Raw genomic sequence first — 19,647 nt, 5'->3', positions numbered from 1 at the left:
CTGCATCATAAGTCCTAGATGTACTTGGAGCATGTCGAGCTACTCTCTTAGATTGTTTCTCTTCAGCAGAGACACAACTTTTCTTTTCTTTTGCAAGGAGGCCATCAAGAATTTGCTCCATAGTGAAGATACTGCGACACTTTCTGTGGTAGTAGATTGCTGGAATCTGTCCCTCAGGAATGTCTTTTGCCAGTTTCAAAACTGGTGCATGATTTCGTATCTGAGCTGCCCTGAGCAGAGTTCTCCATGAGTCGACACTTTGTAGTGAAACCAGCTTATCTGTATCATCAGAACAGTGGATAATGCACTCCACCCGTGGGCGCTTTGGTATTGGGTAAAAACTTGCTTGTTCACCAGTGGCCATATTCAGTCAGTTTTCACCTGCCACATACAAACAAATACATGTAACTTAGGTGTATGAACACTACTAAAACAAAGTTTACTTTGCTTCACCAGCGTCATATTACCATTATTTATCTTACATAGCCACAAATAGATACATTACCTAGTTGCTATGCAACAGCTGTATTTTGTCCACATGAGGCCGCTAAAATCAACACAAGATGAAAGTTCCTCGTAGCCACTTTAACTAATCATATTAACATATACATTAAAAGAACATGCTAACATTATGGGAAATTAGCTTACAATCTTCTCCAGAGTGAGACAAGAAGATAGATACCAGTTTCCTCTATATGTGTTTAGTAGAAAGCTATCTGGCTGCACGTTAGCCTAGCTTAGCACAATGAATGGAAGTACACAGTACTGGTTATCCTTGGTTGTTGGCCAACTAAGAACTGTCCCAGAGTTTAAGCTAGGCTAATCAGTACCAGGGGTGTTGAAATGCTATATTTGTAAAAATCTGGGCAAATACACAATCGTGAGAGGCACAGAAACAGGTTTCCTGAAAGAAAAATGAAATAGCTGCTCATTTGGAAAGGTTATCATGTATTATTTTACTTCTGTTAGTGTACCAAATAAAATGGCACCAGTGAAGTTGTGTCACCTTGGGTGATATCGATATCTGGTCTGACCCATGGACTAACTGGCTTTGGTCTAGTTAGTTTCTTAGTAATAATGCCCTTCTAATTTAAGGTTCACAATCACCTCACACAATGAAATAGTATGGGTATATTATACATTTCCTGAATCTTTACAGTCCTGTGAGTACTCCAGTTTTTGTGTTTTGTGTCCCTGATATTCCTAGATGCCACAGGGCTAAAAAAAAGTATATAGTTTAGGCGAACATTGCAGAAAGATGTGTGTTATTGACGGGTTGAAGAGCTCAAGTGACCTCTATATTTGTGAGAAATATCCACAACAGGGCTTGAATGAAAGCTAAGAAGGTCCCCTTTAAAATGATACCAAAGACAATATTATAGAACATTGAAAAATGTCCTGACCATGAGGCTAAACCAGGATATGCACCAGCGTCTAAAATGCAATTTACTTTAGGGGGTGGTTAACTTCATGAGCTGATAACTGTGATACAGCTGCCACTCAGGAATGGTTATCATACCAAAATATCATCTACAGACATGGATCCTTTCAAAAATTATAAGTAAGTTTTGCCACCTTGAGTGTACCGAAATAGGAAATTTTGGGCTCTGGCCCATGGACCAAAGGCGACGTCACTAACCGCTCGGCTAAAGGGTCAGACCCGTTAGCTAGGGACTAACGTGTCTTATTAGTAGTTTACAATATAATGAAAATGTATTCATATTGTGGTGCAATTCGCTCTCAAAATAAATTAAAAAAAAACCTTTTGCTAGTATTGTTTCGCTGGAAATACATGGTGTATGACTAATACCTGGAAACCAATCAATCACGTCAGTAGTCTCCTATGTAGTGAAACCTGGTTTACCACTCCAGCAAGTAGGCTGACCCTTAGTAACGACCTAGAAACAGACGATTTCTAGTCCCTGTTGATTCAGCCAGCCAACTTGAGCTAACACTTTTTAGAGATCGTGGGATTTCCCAAACTCAATAAATACCACACGTATAAACACAAAACTGCCTTGCTAACGCAATCTTCTTGTAACTAAGACCTCAGCTACGGAACTCGGCGCAAGCGCCCAGGTCCTGACCGCATCACTGTCGTGCCAATAATGACGAGAAAGCACACCAAGATGTTGTCAAAGCTACATTAACAGCAATGTTGTAATTTGTTTCGCTGCAACGACGGACTGATTAAAAGATTTTACAATTCTATCTAACATTTACAAAAGTCACCTGTAATAGTTGCCTTATTTAGGTTTGCATTGTTGGACCAGCGAGGGGAGGAAGTGACCTTTTCAAGACGGCATCATTGGAGCGCATGCGCACTTAATTTCTCATAATTTCGATTTATCTCATAATTATGACTTTTTATCTCGTAATTTCGATGTATTTCATAATTTCGACTTTTTAATCTCATAATTATGACTTTTTATCTCGTAATTTCGAATTATTTCATAATTTCGATTTTTTAATCTCATAATTATAGCTTTTTAGCTCATAATTTTGATTTACCGTGAAAAGAGGAGCTCCCAATAAACGCTACAAGGACTGTAATCAAGGGAACGCTGATCGCCTTCAACATCGACCGTAAGAACTGGGGGAAAGTAGCGGAAAATCGAAAACACTGGAGAGCTGGCTGGCTGGCTGGCTGCCTGGCTGCCTCCATCAAGGACGAAACTGACAAACGAACGCATGCGGAAGAAAAGCGCCGCCGCCGAAAAATCCGAGAGCCGCAGGAACTCACCTTGCACTGTCAAGCCATCTTCGTTTCAAGCACACGCCTTAATCTCTTGGAATGGATCCTCGGACACGACAGACGCCAACGGCGACGACCTTGAGTTAGTTAGTTAGTTAGTTAGTTAGTTAGTTTGTTTGTTTGTTTGTTTTTACTGACGGAAATGGGCTTCCAACCACTTTCTGCTCAGCAGAGTGAAAGTAATTCTCAAATTTAAACCACTCTGCCATTCTGCCGGTTCGGTTTTGTATTGCCCTTCACCATTGTCTGCTATTGTCATGAAGTGTCGCAATGCATTATGGGATATTCATACCAGAGTCCAGGGTTTGCATACTTCGAAATTTCTCTGGATGCTGCATGACATCAGGGTATTTTTCGCATATTATTTAGACTATGGTTTTGCACATACTAGAAACACTCACACTATTTTGGTGTACTAAATAGTATGCTAGCATGTGATTTCGGACACTGCCCGGGTGACCATCAAAAATGGTGACCTGCATGTGAATGTTTTCAGCACGTTCGGGATCACGCTCATTTCAATGGCACTCTGGGATTTAAAGACAAACGCCACTAAATCTACCAAAACTGAAGAAATTAAGGGTAACCACTTTAAGAGAGGAAATATACCTCATCAATTTTCCTTTGTTGTGTTATTTTTAAGTTGCTGCATGTATTAAAATGCTCTCTCAGCTAACCTAGACAAGTGGCTGTAGAAGGGTTTAATGCTACAGACTCCCCAGTTGGATAAACACTTTACTGAATACCCCATTTTCAAGAGGTTTTGTCCCATAAATATTTTTCATTTCGATTCAGCATTAGGAGCTATTACTGTGATTACCAATGAAGATAGATATTTAATCTAGTCATCTTTTTTGAAAAAAAAAACATTGCACATGAAAGAGTTAACTAACTTTTGTTTTATCAGTTGCCCCCCAGAAATGCCTCAAAGACACCAAGGGGTCCCCAAGCACCACTTGGACAACCACAGCTGCAGGTTAAGGCGTCAACGGCATATATCAGCTAAACATCGGAACACGAAGAGCCATGGTCATCAATAGCTCTGATAACGACTCCAAAGAGGATAAATATCTGAGTTTCATCACCAGCCAGTCAGACTAGCTTGGTCTAGTCAGAAAGGCATGAACTGATGAAGCCTCTTGGATGAGAGGCGAAACGTCTTCACGGATATATACCAAGTCCAGTTGCACTCGATTCAATTCCTTTGGATACCATGACCTGGATGAATGAGAACATTCACAGACAGACATATATCAGCCGCCTATCAATGTCCTGCTGGTAAATAAGGAATAGGTTTTTTTACCAAACTTCAATGCACTGACCTTGTGGCTTTGTATAGGAAAAAAATGCATCCTTCAAGACTGGTGAAGCGCTTAAATAAGGAATAAAAGCCACAACCCATTTTTTGAAACAAGGTTTAGAGAGTAAAAGACACAGATAGCGTCAGTTTGACATTAACAGGACCCTGCCCCCCAAGGCCTTAAGATGTTTACATTACATTTCCTCTCTCAGCACTTTTAGAGGTAGCAGACACTCAGATCCAGAATAACTTACAGTAAGCGCAACATTTGGATGAGCTCGTTTTTTTATCACTGCTTCACAATCAGTAAAAAGAGCAAAGTCAGAAACCAAAGTAATGTGACAACAGATAAGCTCAGAATGATTGTTTGAGGTTGAAATCTTTTATAAGCAAAAAGTCATGTGTATGACATGTAGGCTATCTGTGTGCCCCAGCTATAAATACCATGTGCTAGATAGAGGAGGACATGAGAAGGGTTGGACTGCGGGAGAGGGATGCATCAGACAGAAAGCTATGGAGGGCAAAAATCCGCTGTGGTGACCCCTGAGAAACAGGGAACAAGCTGAAAGAAGAAAAAGAAGAAGAAGCCAGCATCCAGCCTCTTTGATCTTCTCACTGGTAGCCTTACATTCTTTGTGGGTTAATTAAAGTGTCCTGGTTCTGTACTTTGCTTGTAGGTCCAAAGGAGGTGAACACTTTCCATGTTATTTGGTGTCTGACATCCTGCTTGTGACTCTTGTCTGAGTGCAATTTGTTGCCCTCTAAGGCTGTGGTTGTCAAGCTATCCTACCTGTCCCTCTTTCCTGTCTGGAGGTTTTTGAGCGTCCTTGTCTTGTGCTGGCTCATTCACCAGCTAAACTAACTGTCTTAACAGTTTGTTGTGCTAGCTGATTCCTCCAAATGCTACATGTTCTAGTGGCATGCAGCAGTTAGCCCCCGTTTCTATCTTGTTTTCCTAGCTTAGCTTGGTAAGTTACTTTAAAGATGGGCAGCTAGCTTGGAGTCTACAGTTGGTCTTTTGCCAGCTGCTGAGACATTGCTTGAGGTTCCAGTCATGTTCTGTGGCCAGCCACAGTTCTCGCTGAGATTGCCTGGCTACACATGCACTTCAGGTGAGCAGGCTAGATTAGCCTGACCTGCTAGTCACTTGTTTGTCTGGTTGTTGTTGTGAGATAAGTCTGCTAGAGGGTCTGATTCATGTCCTGCCGCCGAGTCACAGTTCTCGCTCAGATTTCCTAGCCTGGCCCCTTATTTGGATTTAAATGATGCTGGTGCATGCCTCTTGTGGAGCTCAATTTCAGGTTGAGGATGGTGTGTGGGTCACCTTAGGGGAACCCTGTCTGACCCATGCATTAACTGCAGCATTTTGCCGCTCTCAGTGAGAAAGGAGAGGCTACGTCAAGCAGAAGGTCTCCTTTTTAGAGATGACCTTCCACCCTCTGGCCTCACTCATTGAAGCTTTGGTTCCCACAAGCAGCGGAAGAAGCGCAGAGGCAGGCCACATGGGGAGTGCAGTGGCCCAGATTGTAAAAACACAAAGGAGAAAGCTCCCTCTCACCAGGAGATGGAGGCTTTATGAGTGGAAATAGAGTAGCTCAAAGCATTGGTGTGGGCTAAGCCTTCACCACCCACCCCTCAGGTTGTTTGTTGCCTGTGATTCGGGTGGGGATGAGGACAATGTAATGTCGACAAGGACTTCAAACTCTCAGTTTCAAGGCTGTGGATGTGCATTTAGCTCCAGGGAGGATCCTTCCCCGGAACTGTCATTTCAGGAGCCTGAGCCTGGGTGTAAAGGCTAAGAATGGCTCAGAGACTTCCCTCAGGAGCTCTGGGAGCACTGAGCAAGGAGAAGAGCCCTGCCCATTGTGACTGACACTGTATGCAGCTTTGACTAAAGTTGGACTGGATGATGCACTGGTGACTCGCCTTGTGAGCAACTCGCTCTTTCGACGGGCTACTGCAACCTCGCTATTTGAACTTCCATCCTCACCTGCCTTTTTGGGAGAGCTGATGTGCTGCTGGGTGGATCCAAGGGCATTTTCCTACCATGGCAGGGTTGCTAGGACCCTGGCGTCCATGCACAATGTAGGGGAGTATGGCCTAGATCACATGCGTCCTGTGGACCAGTGTATTGCCTCGCTGGCCCCCCCTCCAGATGAAGCACTCAAAGACAAAGCCCACTGTTCCAGGCCACAGTGCCAGGTCACTGATCGTCCTCTCTCGAGGGCTTATGATATTGCTGCCCAAACGGAACATATTGGAAACGCCCTCTCTGTGCTGCTCTGCACCCAGTCCCAAATGTTACAGTCAGAGCATGAAATGAGAGAGTTGAATGACACTAATGATGTCCAGAGAACTTGGCTGCTTGATGTTCACCCTCATCATGACATGATGTCAGGTGTGGCTTGCATAGGCACCTATGTCTTTTGATTGTTGACACATACTGCAAAAGCTTCCTGTTGTGTCAGACCAGTTGTTTGAGCCGGAGTCAGAAAGGTCATTGGAGTGCCGGAAGCACTCAAGCCAGGCTTCATAGACCTGGGGTCATTGGGGTAGGGGCATAGGACCCCTGGCTCAGTGCTCCAGGAAACGTGGAACATGGGACCCATGATGCTCGCATCACTCAAACCCACCACTGCAGTTCTGGCAACAGAACAGCCAGGTTGCTGTAGGCAGTTGGCGTCAGCTTAGAGTTGAGCAGCCTCCATCTCATCGGCCCCTGCAAGTACAAGGGCAAAGCCAGCGCCCCCAAAACCCCCAAATAACCCCCAAGATGCAGGCTGAGGGCCTTGGGCCAGTGGTGGGCAGATTTTCACAGCAGCACCTGGACTACTGGGTAGCCCATTCCCCAGATGCATGTTTTTTGAAAACACTGCCCCAGGGTTACAACTTACAGTTCTGCCGTCAGCCCCCACCACCCTCAGGGGTCAAGGTGACCTCAGTCGCATACCCCATGAAGGCCTTGTATTTGTCACAGGAGTTAACTACACTCATGGACAAAAAGGCCATCACAGTAGTACACCCATTTACTCGGAACGATGGGTTTTACTCAACTAATGCCAAAAACAGACAATTCTTTCAGGCCTATAATGGACCTCCAGAGGTTTAACATGCATCTAAAAGTCCTTCCATTTTGGATGCTTCATACAATCAGCATCTTTCAGACTGTCACTCCGGGAGAGTGGTTCACCTCCATAGACCTAAAAGACTCCTACTTTCACATTCCTATCCGCACAGATTTCTTCGCTTTGCCTTTCAAGGTCAAACATACGAGTTTGCCATCCTTCCATTTGGCCTGTCCCTGGCTCCTCGCATCTTTACAACATGCATGAAGGCAGCCTTAACATCACTGTCTGTTGGGGATAAAGATTCTCCCTTATCTCGATGACTGTCTTATTTGTGCCCCCTCATTCCCAGAGGTAGAACCAACAATATCCAGGGTCCTCACTCATATTGAGGCACTGGGCATATCTGTAAAACGTGAGAAGAGCTTGTTGTATCCAACAGGGCAGACCACCTTTAACAACTTGTCTCTGCATTCAGGATCAATTCGGGCATGCTCAACTGTAGAGCAGGTAGAGAATATTCAGGGCCTACTACAGTCATTCCACCTTGGGGCAAGTTTAACATGGCTCAGGGTGCTGGGGACGCTAACAGCAGCCTCAACAATCACATCCCCAGGGCTGCTGCATATACACCCTCTGCAGAGGTAGTACAACAGCCTCCACATGGCTACTCATATACACAAGCAGATCAAGGTCAGAGTCACTCACAAGTGCCTTGTTCATCTCCACCGATGGAGGGGCAGCACATTTCTGCTGCTTGTTTTTCTTCTTGGCTCAGTCCCAGTGAGGCAGGAAGTGGTGACAACACAATAATAATGATGATGATAATAATAATAATGAAGTTTATTTATTTATACAATTAATACAATATTTATACAATCATGTTACAATGTGCTTTACAATACAAGATAAAATAGTCACATATGCCTCACCTCATAGTTGGGGGGTGGGGGTATGGCAGAAGAGGTCAGTCCAGGGAGTTTGGAGCTTTCAGGGGAGAGGGCAGCACATAAATGTCCCAGAACTCTGGACTGTCTACTTGGCAGTGAAGCAGCAGGTGCTCTTTCGAATAGACAGCACCTCAGCAGTGTTTCATATCAACCATCAAGGGGGGGACCAGGTCACTGGAGTCCCTGAGAGAAGCCTAGAGACTGTGGAAATGGGCTCATCCTTGGTTGGCCTCCTTGAGGGCGGTGCACCTCCCAGGCAGAGTGAACTCTGTGGCAGATTACCTCTCACACCAACGGATGCCCCCTGGGGGATAGAGGTTGCACCCTCAGGTAGTGCAGTTATCCAGAAATTCACAGAACCATAGTTTCCTTCATAACTTCCGTTATTAAAAAAAAAAAGACAGTCTTTGTGTGATACACAGGCAATCTGATGCAGTGACACACTGAGACAGAAGTGTTGTGAACCCATGCAACATTTATCTAACAGAGACAGCTCATCAGAGCCTGGCACTCGATGAATTCAAACGCCGTTTGCAAGAGCACTCCATAGTCCTGACTAATAACCCTGCAGCTTCTGAAAGAAAAATGTAAAACTGGTCCTCAAGGTTTCATCCATACACCAACATGCCCATTTTCTGGGGGTTTTGCATTTACCCCTTTGCCTGCTGAAATGTACACATGCATACTGGCAGAGAAGTGAACAGCTGTTCCTTGTTGTCCGAATGAGCCACTCTTAATTCTTCCTGTGTCTACACCAGTCCCCAAGCAATACCTTTCCCAGTGGGGGGGGGGGATACAAGCGATGGAGGAATACATTAGAGATCCTGGTGAAGTGTGGAACCTGTCATCTCTGTGATAGCATTGTCTCTCATCACTAGTGTGGATAGAATTTCATTGTTGCCTTGTTAGTATCGCCTCCAAATTAATTATCTCTACCAAGGACCAGAGGAAAGAGAGAGCGTGTGGGTAGAGGAACAGAACTGCTTTCTTTCTCTTTGCCTGCAACAATGATGAAACGGTCACTTCCTTACTGTACAGTAAACAAAGCCACCTACTTCCTCTCTCGCTCTCTCTCTCTCGCTCTCTCTCTCTCATTATCATACACAGTGATTCATAGACTAACAGAGAGATAGAATGGGAGAATAAGAGAGATATTGTATAAAGAAAAAAGATACATTGAATTAGAGAGCAACTCAAAAAAAGCCATTTGGAAAGCATGAGAGAGAGGGGAGGAGGGAGAGAGAGAGAGGGAGAATGAAGGAGGAACCCTGGTCTCCCCCGTTATCCTCCCACCCCAGCCTTGCTACAGGTGTGTGTGCTCACACTGTGACAGATCCGTTTCAGATAACGTCTCTTTCTGGTAACGCTGAGTGTAACGGTGCTGCCTCATACAGCAGGGTTCGATTATCTGTTCTAGTATGAAAAATGTTACCTATTAGTCCTCCTCCCAGGATCTCTGAAGACACTCAAAATGGACAAGATGACCTTTGGAAATGGATTTCTTCTATGAAGACAGTCCTTTCATTAGGAAACTAGGGCTATTGATTTGTTCTGGAGGCCTTATGCTAAACATTGTCTTTACATTGTGCTACTATTCGCCTCCCTGCAGCAAATTAAACTGATGTTAAATAGCCTTGGTTGATAGTAAATGATGCAATACTGACTAGAGAAGCATCATTGACACATGAAAACACAGATACATATACAAACACACATCCACAGCCACACATACATTACAAACACATGCACTTACACAGGAATACATGCAAACATATATACAAAAACACATACACACAGAGACCAGCATGCATGCAGGGATACACATAGGTAGATTCCCAATGCCCACAAAAACACACCTTGGCACAAACACACGAAAAAATCAAACACTCTTAGATACATAAAAAACACACTGACACCCACACATGTGCTCTTGCACTCTCTCTCTGTCTCTCACCTCACACACACACACAAACACACATACAGCCACCCCCACCCCCCCCCCCCACACACACACACACAATTCCTGTCTTTTGTGCAATTTTTCCATAAGTTGTGTATCACTCTCAGTTCTTGACACTTTTTGTCAACTAAATATCAGGTTGTACGCATTGTTGGAGAGGTCCATCACAGGAGACAGGAAAACAGGGAGATGAGAAGCTAAGACCGAAAATGACATTAAAGTGGTCCCTACCACTCAGGAGTTGATGTGTTCCTTATTGTGTCATCTGTGTGCAGATACTTTATTCCAACCCAACACTACACAGATTTTAAAACATCTTGAACCACACAGGAGGATTAATTAGTGAATCAGTTCATATTTGGTAGAATGAAAACCTACATACACATTGCTCTCTATGGTGCACGGTGGACAATCACTGCTCTACACACTGTGTTGAAGTCAATGTAACAGCAGGTTAGTGCAGACCAGTGGTCTCCAACCCATTCCTGGATATTCATTGTCCTGTCAGTTTTCACTCCAGCCCTAATTTAATGCATTTGATTCTGCTCACCAAAACGTTGATTAACTGAACGTGAGGTGTTTTAAATTAGGGTTGGATTGAGAACCCACAGCATTGCGGTCCACCAGCTGCAGGGCTGGAGACTATACCAACCTGTCGTCATGACGTTTTTAACACAATGTGGACAGCACTGACACTCAAACCGTGCGCCACAGAGAGCAATGTGTATGCATGTTTTCATTCCAACCTAACGCAACACCGGCTGATTTCACTGATGAACACACCCTCAACCAGACAGAGAAGGATAAACCAGTGAAATCAGCTGTTGGTGTGTTGGATTGGAAAAACCCCCATCTGTAAACCAAATGGCCCAGGTTCAAGACCCCACACAATAGCGTGCAGCGGCCCAGGCGTGAGTTTCCCAAGGCTTCGTTAGCCTAAAATCTTTGTTCAAGCTTTCATTGATTTACGAGCATTTCCCAAACCATTTGTTCCTAATGAAGCATGATAGTTTCTTTCATTGATTGACATGAGCTCCAGACTGTTGGAAGCAGATATCTTTGTTGCTGATGATGGGGCTGCATCACTATTCACTACAGACAGTTCCTGCCAAAGACGTAATAGTCTAATATAGACCAGAATAGGCCTATTTTGAAACATAAAATTCATGATTTCTTTTTTATATTCTTCTGCTTCTTTTTGATGCAAGACTATGCTGTTTAGCCTGGTGGTATTTTCATGTCCTCTATAAGGTTACATCAAATGTATCCACAAATTCTTATGTACGTGTGTTTTTCAATACTGACATTGAGCAATACTGTAACAAAGTGTTTCCAGTTTAACAAACTTTACACTCCATGAAACAAAGAAAGGAGAGAATCAAAATATTTTATTTTCATGTCACATTTCGAAAATGAAATGCACATGACAAGCACCACAGCAAACAGGAAAAACATGGAAAGTCTGTCACAATAAACCGCTACATCCCTATAGTATGCATAACAATTGAAAGAGGAACCACTAAAAAGCTCAGCGATAGCTAGCGATGACGTGTGCATTATATGCTTTCAGACAGTGCCGAGTGGGGCAGAGTTCACAATGAAATTCACAACTGTTGTTGGCAGGATCACTATGAACAAGGTGTTTGGGCAAATTGGCAACAAATTAAACTCAAATTCATTTTTCTTGATGGATGGTCAATAATCCAGGTAAGTAAATCCCAGAAAGTTGAATCAGTACATCTGGACACAAGCTTATTGGGAGAAACTTTTCATCACTCATCTAAGTGACTTCATCAGTCTCAACTGACTGCAGGTAAACAGGCCCTGGTTAAGTGTGGTTATCCTAACTGGGCGTTTGTCGAAGCCAGGAAGATGCCCAAACAGTACACCAGCTGATCGAAGCGAGAAGGACAATAGCTGTCTAAGCGTAAACCAGTGGTGATTCCATATGTGGCGGGGATGTCGGAACAGTATTTTCCAAACACCACATCTCATTTGCTTTCAAACCCCAAAACATGCTGTGCCAGAAATTGGTCCACCCCAAGGATCGGGTTCCCTGGCACAAACAGAACAATATAGTGTATGTTGTTAAGTGCCAGAAGGATTGCCATGACTTGTACATCGGAGAAACCAAACAGACACTGGTAAAGAGGCTAGCACAACACAGAAGACCTACCTCATAGTGCCAGGACTCCGCAGTCTACACCCATCTACAAGCCAGTGGCCACTCTTTCAAGGATGAGGATGTGCACATCCTTGATAGGGAGGAACGCTGGTTTGAATGGGGAGTCAAAGAGGCCACCTATAAGAAGAAAGAACGACCATCCCTGAATCGGGGAGGGGGGGGGGGCTAAGGGTACATCTGTCGCCATCTTACAATGCTGTTATTGCAACCATTCCCCAATCCTTTGTGAATCGTTACACATGGCCATTGTAACTCTAATGAAAGATCACGGCAATTTGTATATGAAACTGATTGTTCGTTTCGGTCGTTAAGCTGTATTGTTTATAAGGGTGGGGATACCGGCTGTCAGTTGAGACTGAAGAAGCCACTTAGATGAGTGATGAAATGTTTCTCTAAATAAATAGTGTATCCAGGTGAACTGATTCAACTTTTTGGGTGTTTTTTTCAGGTTTGTATTGCCATGTTAATGAGCATGCACCTCTTGTCCTTCCTGTCCTTAATAATGATGTCGGGCTTGTTGGCTTTTATCGCTCTGTCAGTGGGGACAGGCATGTCACAGATGATGGTGACATCATTGTTCTCAGTGACCATTTTTGGCTGATGTTTGTACCACTTCTCAGTCGTCTTGATCTTGTAACTCCTGCAGATCTTCCAGTGCAGGTATGGTGCTGCCTTGTTGTGCCTGTGGTCGATGGTTTCTTCATACATTCCACAGATTCTGCATTTTGGGTCTGGTTGCCAGGCTCTGGTCTTGTGCAGGGATTATCAGGCCCTCCGTCTATGCTTTAAGCCCAATGCTCCTCATTATTAATTATTATCATTATTATCCTTATTATTTCAGTCCGGTGCTCCTTATTATTATTATTATCATTATTGCTTAAGGTACTGCATAGGTGTAAACATTTACTTTTTAACAAGAAATAGTACTTGTATAGCCTAAGAAAGTAGCAGAAATGTGCAGAAAATAGTTTTTGTCTTAGGGTCAAACATGACCCTAAGACAATCTTAGTACCCTAATGGTGTACAGCTTTCATGGAAATATGAACAAAAACAATGTTTCACTTTTTCTAATGTTGGGGTCAATCTAGGAAAAGTCGTCAAATTTCATGTTGAAAAGGATCCTTTAGAGTCTTTTTTTCTGCTGTTAAACACTGTTATGGGTCATTTTTTGACCCGTAGATAAGAGAATGGTTAAGTTGAGAATAAATTGTTTTTTCAAGTATTTTGCTGAGCAGTGATAAGTTGGAGATGGGCCTATAGTTGGCAATAACTGTTGTATCAAGGTTGCTCTTCTTCAGAAGTGGTTTAATGACAGCAGTTTTAGTGCCACAAGAAATATACCTGGCTGAAGAGAACAGTTAATAATTTCTAATACCTCAGGTGCTAAGCAATTAAAAAGTTTTAAAAAATGTGGTAGGGAGAGGATCCAAGCAGCAGGCGAGGGACCTGAGCTGCCCAGTAAGGTAAAATGAAACTCAAAGTTGACAATGCATGTCAACTTGTAATGTTTTTGTTCATTTATCAAAAGAATTCTGTTCTTTCAGCTGTACTGGTATTGTGGTATCATGGCTTATTGGTTGTCATATTGGTTTATAGTATTGTTGCCTCAGCAAGAAGGTCTCTGGGTTTGATCCCAGTCCTCGTGTATGGAGTTCGTGTATTTGCCAAGTATTTGTATGCATTTCTTCCAGAAGTCAAATTAATTGCAGATTAGATAAATTGATTCCACATAGCTAAAAACGAGGTTATGACCCATTGGTGCCCTCTCCAGGGTGTCCTCCTACTTCGTAAGAGGAAATAAGCATGTGCACAGCCAGAAAACATTAAGGCACAAGACAAAAACTGCAAAACTAGCAAAGTTTCCATCAATCAGGTCTTTCTCGAGGAAGACCTGATTGATCAAAACGTTGCCACCGAATAAATTAGTTTTGGGAGCAGTTCAGTGTGCAGACCTTACTCCTTTGTTTTAGTCTTCCTACTTTGTCCATATGGCCTCTTGGATACAGCCCACTGTGACCCCAAATTAAGCAGTTTTAGTGAATGAATTAATATTTTATGCCTGATTGCAGAAAAGTAGATTGTAAAGTTACAGGCAGTAAGCCAGGCACAACTGAGTAAAATGGTTTGAGAGGCAGCAGGTAGCGACAGCCATTGCCATTCTCAACTGTTGGGTCGATACTCAAAAGGATACTAACCAGAGACTCGTTTGTCTTCCCTGTAATTTAAGTGGTTAATTTATATATAAAATGAAGCGGTCTCTTATATCTGTAAAAGAACTTCATATCCTGCATTGAAGTGTACATTTTCATTATGCTCTATTGAACTACTGACTCATTGTCAGGTCACATCACCTGTAGTCTATATACTGGTTTGTTACTACATGTGCTTTATTATGTATTTTATGTATTTCATCAAACGTTTTAATTGTTAACTATGCAAACAAAATTCTCTTTGTAGGCCAGTATTGTCCCTCGAATTTATGAAGTTGAAACAAAATGCGGAGATAACATGAAAAAAGACACTCTTGTCTCCCTTGAACTTTGGTTCCCTTTAATCATGATTTAATACCTACTGATTAGTACTGCATCCCCTGAACCAAAGATAAAGGAGAGCCCTTTCAGAATGAATCGCGACTAAATTGTACATTAAAAACGTGATAGCTTTGTACGATGTACAACGTGAAAAGGCCATGTTTAGACTGTCTGGTGTGTGTGTGTGCGTGTGTGTGTGTGTGCGTGCGTGCGTGCGTGGCGCGCACGCGGGGGGCATCGGCGTGCATCTGCACTCGCAGCGCCATCCTTTCTGATGATGCCCTGCATGACGCCGTGAAAGCGAGCAAAAACTCTGAAGTCCCAAAATCGATCATTCCGCGCAGAAAAAAAATGTCCATGCACAAATGAAATAAAGCGGCGAACAGCAGTTTAAATATAAAGATATCTAGCTGCGTGGAGCTCAACGGAAATGCAACAACAATGAAAGAATAAGTAAATGAGTATGCACAGCGAATAATAAGAGAATACGTCGTCGATGTGATGATTTTCTCGTGATACTACCTCGCGGGGGGGGGGGGGTCACACCAGACTATCTTTTCCCACCGTTGGACAGTTGTTTTCTGCCACACTAAAAGCGCTAGTCCCTTGCTGAAAGAAAGAGAGAGGGGGGAAAAAAAAGATCCGCAAAACATTTTAGTCTTCATCGATCATTGATTGAGATGGCTTCGGTTTTGACTGTGACACTGCACGCACGGTGCATTGAACAGCGCCGTGTCCGGAGTGACAGCTCCATTCGCCAATCACAGGCATGGCTTGGTGATCACTCGGACCAATGACAGCGGCGCAGAGGCGGGCGCTACAAGGTGAGGTGCGTTTTTGAGTTTGCTAAATGACTGCAGCAGGAAATACAGCGAGGGCACCAAGCGTCGCTCTCCCTCTCTCTCTCTCTCTCTCTCTCTCTCTCAGTATAGGTATACGCGTAAGCGTGTACTACCATGGAAAACGCTAGCCCGCCGCGGCCAGAGTACCCCGTCCGTCTCCCCGTCGTTCCCGTTGGAATTTATTAAAAAGCAAAACAAACAAGCAAGCAAGCAAACAAACAAACAAAAAGTGGTCCCGAATTGAGAGAGCGAGAGAGCGCAGCGGAAGCCGGCGCGTCCTGAACTTGACCGCCAGACAATGGAAGTGGCTGTGCGCTGCTGCAGCGCGAACTATCATTCACCCTTGGGAACCAACTACGAGGCGGAGAAGGGGAAGAAGAGGCAGACTGCCCGCAGGTCTCCCTCTCTCAGCGGCGCCGGGGCTCCCGTCACATCCACGCTGCTCCCGTCCGTGGGATGCGTGTGAGAGAAAACGCGAAGAAGAACGGCAAGAAAAAAGAAGGAAAACAAACCAAACACGGGCGCGTTGGTACTTTTGTGCGCTTGCGTGTGTGCAGCAACTGTGGATTTTCGCCGCGCGTACGTGGCGGTTGTAAACGGCGCGCAGTTGCCATTCCCGCGGGACAACCGAGAACGCTGAGACGCAGCGCGCATCTTCAGCCAAATCGCCTTTTTTACACCCTCCCCTCCCCTCTTCTACTTACCGAAGGAGTATGTTTTATTCCCCTGTGAAAGAGAAGCCCCTTCGCAGCGATGGACGGCACGAAACAGGCGTCAGAATGGTGTGTAATTGTGTGTCAACTCACAGCGTGTTAACAAACCTCAACCTGCGCGAGATTCCGCAAGACGCCCGTGTCTGAGCGTCTGTCCGTGGTCCTGAAAAGAAGTACTCACATTTTTTCTTTTTTTTCTTTTTGGAGTGCTTGGGGTTATATAGATCATAGATCGGTCGTGGCGGTGTTAAGAGGAGGAGAGAAAAGATGATTTCGTGCGATTATGAACATCTCGTGGTTTGGTACCAGTGACTCTGGGATCTGAAACGAGCGACAGAAAAAAAAAGAAAAAAAAGAAGAAGATTTTAATCTCACCTTGGCGGTCCGGAATCATTGGATTTGGATTTCAATCTCGGAGCTGCCCCCCCTCCCGAGCCCAAGATAACACCAATGAGACTGGCAAAAATGTGCCGAATAAACGCACTGGGGATCTATTTGTGGGAAACGATAGTCTTTTTCAGGTAAGCAGTGGCGTGGAAACGGACTTCATGTCCGGGGGAATGATGATGATGATGATGTGTGGTGGTCAATCTGCATTTCTACTGCTCGGTCTGAAGGCGCACACGAGATGGTAGCCGGTTATTACTTCGTATGCAGTGGCAGAGCTCCCTGGAGGCGAAAGGAGTCAATTTGTCAGCTTGAATCACAAATCTTGTCAAAATTGCCTTTGGCTTTATTTTGTTCCCCCAAATGTAATTTAGCATGCACGTAGTGAGTTGCATTAACTCGCCAACTGTATGTGACGCTGGCGTGCTACAGAGGGTGCTAACAGCGAACACTAGTGGACGGGTGTGTCTCTGATCTGCTCTCCAAAATGTCAACAGGCATGTCGGAAAAATAATAATAATAATAATAATAATAATAATAAGAGTACTGTACCACGTCTCTCTGTTCGAGTCACTCTTCTCTCCTCTTCTTTTCTCTTCTCTCTCCCTGACCCAGTCGGTGTTTCCCTCTACCCCCCCCCTTCCTGTAACACCTGTTCCAAACTAGTCCACATTGGATTTGAAGCATTTTTTTTAATCTACTTGATTTGCTCGCGTGAAATCCAGTTGCTAGATTGCTGACGTTACAAGGCACGAGCAGAGAACAGTAAAGAGAACGTGGTCCGAGATACAATGTCCCCATTACAGTGCATGCAACCAACTATTTCTCTGACCAATCGTAATGTGTGTGTGTGTCTCTCTCTCTCTCTCACACACACACACACACACACACACACACACACACACACACACACACACACACACACACACACACACACACAGCCACATTCAAATGTGTATGTCTTGTGATTATTAACATGTTACGGTTGTAGGACTTTGTCAGTCGGTATTTAAATAGTCTTCAGATCGGTGTTCGCCGTTTTCCACATGAAAGTGTATTGCACAGTGCTAGTGAGAAAAATGCCCATGCAATTAAAGTTTGATGCTTTTCCTTGCTGAAAAACAGACGTCCTCAGAATAGCATGTCTATTTTCATTTGTCATTGTAGTCCTGTAGTCAGCCATCGGCTCCTCTCATTTCAAGCACATCAGTGATGGAAACAGCAGTTCAGCTAATAAAAATTGAAGTTTATTTTACTGTTGCGTCCATTATAAGTCACTTCATATAAGAGCATGTGGTCAGCTCAGTCATTTCTTCACAAACTGATTATAATTTGTTTGAGAGGTGAACTGTCCCTCCTCAATTTCCTTTAAATCAGTGATCCAGAAAGGCAAGATATAAGCAGCTGTGTCAAAATACAACCCTTCTGTTTGATAGAGTTCATATTGCCATTTTCCTAGAAAGGTTTCCCGTTCATTAAGAACCTTAGCACACACATCATTGTATTGCTACCTAATGGTCAATGACCAAGGCAAGCTGATTGCTGGTCTCACAGCCAATAGTATGGCAGGAATGGGCATGACACATTGTGATGCTAGTGTTTTGACCTGCGGCTGATGAGTGATGTCATCTAAAAGTTCATCTGCAGTCACCTTTTTCCACAGCGACTAATGAGGAAACGAGGCCATTGTGGTAAATTCTCTGGTGAAAGAGAGTGAGTGTATGTGTCCTGACTGGGATCTACCACGGTGTTAGTGCTGTGCACCCTGTGCAGGGAGCACCTTCATCTGTCATTCAGTGTAGATAGCAAGAAAAACCAGAAAGGAACTCGGTGTCACCCATGTCACCTGGACCGGTAGCTTCCCAGGGGGAATATTGAAGAAAAAGTTCAGTTGATCACTTTATCATTCATTTATCTTGATGCATTCTGTTTGTCTTGGGGGTGGGGTGGGGGGCAATTTTTTTATATTTTTTTTAAGTCAATCAGGATGACTCCAGACAGCTAAACAACTGGTTTTGTCAAGTTCTTTTACAAGTCAGTGAGAAACTACTTCCACTACTAATGGACATCTTAATAAGCAACATGCATCATGAAATTATCAAAGATGAATAAAACCAAATATTCAAAACAGGAAAATAAGTATTAGCACATCTTCAAAATTGTCTCTTTTCATAAAACGTAAACAAACTGCTGTGCTTTTCTTTTTTCTTTTTTTTTTAAGAACGGGGATTAAATCCTTGATTATCAATATGATATAAACCAAAGAGCGGACCTTCCACATGTACATGCAGCCTTCAAAAATTTCACTTTTAGCCATTGTTTGTCAGATTTGCATTGAATATATATTGTATGCAAATGCTGCAAAGTATAATTATATCCATCTGAGGCGTTTTGGTCCCAGTTTGCATTTTTGCCTGACAGAAACCCCACATGTTGCATTTTATTGCACCACGCACGGGTGTTATTTCCCCAGACGTACCCAGCCTCACAGGTACTCCATTACATCAACTATCTGAGGCGTTTTGCTACCTTCTGCTTCGGGTCCATCATTTCCATTGAATAAGGCAGCCATTTGCAGTCGGGAAAGGTGGTGTTAGTGGTGGAGGTGGTTGCGGGGGCATGGGGTAGTTTTGCATTCAGCACATACTGTTTAGTTAATGAACCAGAGTCAGAATATTGCCATCTCAGCTCCCCGAGCTTGGACTCTGCAGTTCCCTGCTTAATTGATATCTTTTTCCCCTCCCTCTCGACCCCGGACCCCCCACATCTCTCACTTCACATTCAGCCTTATTACTAAACATTGATTAACCTGTCAATGGCTCAGGCCAGCCCTGATGAATACACATTTAATGTTCACACGTCTCTCTCTCTCTCTCTCTCTCTCTCTCTCTCTCTCTCTCTTTACTATTATTCAGCAAATCTGAAAGGTGTGAATTTAGACATATATTCACCCTGCATG

At 43.7% G+C, this 19,647-nt stretch overlaps 1 protein-coding gene across 1 annotated transcript in view; it reads left to right on the top strand.

Annotated features, from left to right (window-relative positions):
- Positions 1-16,751: 16,751 nt before the first annotated feature.
- glra1 (glycine receptor, alpha 1) overlaps positions 16,752-19,647 on the top strand; it is a 131,950-nt gene continuing 129,054 nt past the window's right edge. Inside the window, exon 1 of the mRNA XM_056285282.1 lies at positions 16,752-16,822. Coding sequence (XP_056141257.1) covers positions 16,752-16,822 — 71 coding nt within the window. The remainder of the gene's footprint in view (positions 16,823-19,647) is intronic.

This window comes from Lampris incognitus, chromosome 1, assembly GCF_029633865.1.
Source record: "Lampris incognitus isolate fLamInc1 chromosome 1, fLamInc1.hap2, whole genome shotgun sequence".
In the NCBI taxonomy this organism is placed as follows: Eukaryota; Metazoa; Chordata; class Actinopteri; order Lampriformes; family Lampridae; genus Lampris; species Lampris incognitus.
The sequence above is the reverse complement of the archived record's forward strand: the minus strand, read 5'-3'. Positions and strand labels throughout refer to the sequence as shown.